Source organism: Anarrhichthys ocellatus, unplaced genomic scaffold, assembly GCF_004355925.1.
Source record: "Anarrhichthys ocellatus isolate YVR2014 unplaced genomic scaffold, GSC_Weel_1.0 scaffold69, whole genome shotgun sequence".
NCBI lineage: Eukaryota > Metazoa > Chordata > Actinopteri > Perciformes > Anarhichadidae > Anarrhichthys > Anarrhichthys ocellatus.
This window is the reverse complement of record NW_022280099.1, coordinates 775,752-776,977: the sequence shown is the minus strand read 5'-3', so window position 1 is coordinate 776,977 and position 1,226 is coordinate 775,752. Positions and strand designations below refer to the sequence as shown.

The 1,226-nt window shown below is 43.4% G+C and overlaps 1 protein-coding gene across 1 annotated transcript in view; it reads left to right on the top strand.

Annotated features, from left to right (window-relative positions):
• Positions 1-311: 311 nt before the first annotated feature.
• sgpp1b (sphingosine-1-phosphate phosphatase 1b) overlaps positions 312-1,226 on the top strand; it is an 18,418-nt gene continuing 17,503 nt past the window's right edge. Inside the window, exon 1 of the mRNA XM_031873207.1 lies at positions 312-1,103. Within this exon, the coding sequence (XP_031729067.1) occupies positions 623-1,103 (481 nt within the window). The 5' untranslated portion in view covers positions 312-622. The remainder of the gene's footprint in view (positions 1,104-1,226) is intronic.

The following is a 1,226-nucleotide window of genomic DNA, read 5'->3' as shown; positions in this document are numbered from 1 at the left end:
AATAATAATAATAATAATAACTATATTTATACAGCACCTTTAAAAATAAACGAAGAAATGAAAAATATATATTTATATATTTAGTAAAATCAACAAATAAAAATAAAACAGAAAAAAAACAGAAAAGCGACAACATCACATGAAAGCCAGTTAAGTTATTTACTGTCATATGCACCATTATTACACAGAAGCAGCCGCTGGCAATGCAAAAATAAAATATAGGAATAAAAAAATAAAATATTCTGTCTTTTTTTGAACGTCACCAAAGAATTGTAAAAAAATGTCCGACCGTACTTGAAAGCACCACAGAAGGCGCGCTCCCCTGAGTGCTCCGTAGATCTGTCACTTACAGGATACTACTCAGATAGCGGGTCATTGACTGCACCCGGACTCCGTCGAACAACAACCGGACTCGCTCGTGTTTGTCCGTTATCGTCTTACCGTTGTAAATAATACTAACCGCCGTTGTAACGGGGTTCCCTATGCCATGATGCACGGGTTAGCCAGCTAACGTTAGCCGTGGAGCTAACGTCCATCGTCTACTGTGAACCAGGAGTAGCGGAGTCTAGTGTGTCGTCTTTCAGCCGTGAGTGGGGGGGGGGGGGAGTAACCCGGAGTAAACATGGAGAAAAGTAACCGGTTTGTAGAACTGTATCACTATCTCCAAGACCCGCACCTTGTAGCTCGCTTTCAGCACTTTTGTGGAGTAAGCGGAACGTTTTCGAGAACCGGTGGTACCACCACCACTAAGACCGGCAGCAGCAAGGAAGCAGACCGGACTCACTCGCACTACAACGGGGCTTGTCATCATGGCATCACCGGGGGAAATGAGAGTGAAAACATGGCCGTTATCGGATCTGGTGAAGGGGAGAATATACAAACGGCAGTGGGTGTTCGGAAGAGGGTTGTTAATTCAAAAGTTGTGACAAAAAGAGGGGAGGAAAGTGAAAACACGCCCCAGAACGGAGTGCTTGTTTCCGCGGAGACCGCCGCAGGAGAAGCGTTTGGTGGTGTGGGAAGTAACGGTCGTAGCCTCGTGGGTCAGGCGGATGACTTCAAAGGGGGCACCGAGTCAGAAGAGAGGGGCCACGAAGAAGCTCCGGGTCTGTGCAATAATAACACATATTCTGTCCGTATATATATATATATATAATATTGCAATACAACAATTATTCTGTCTGTGTGTATATGTATGTATATATATATATATATATATATATATATAT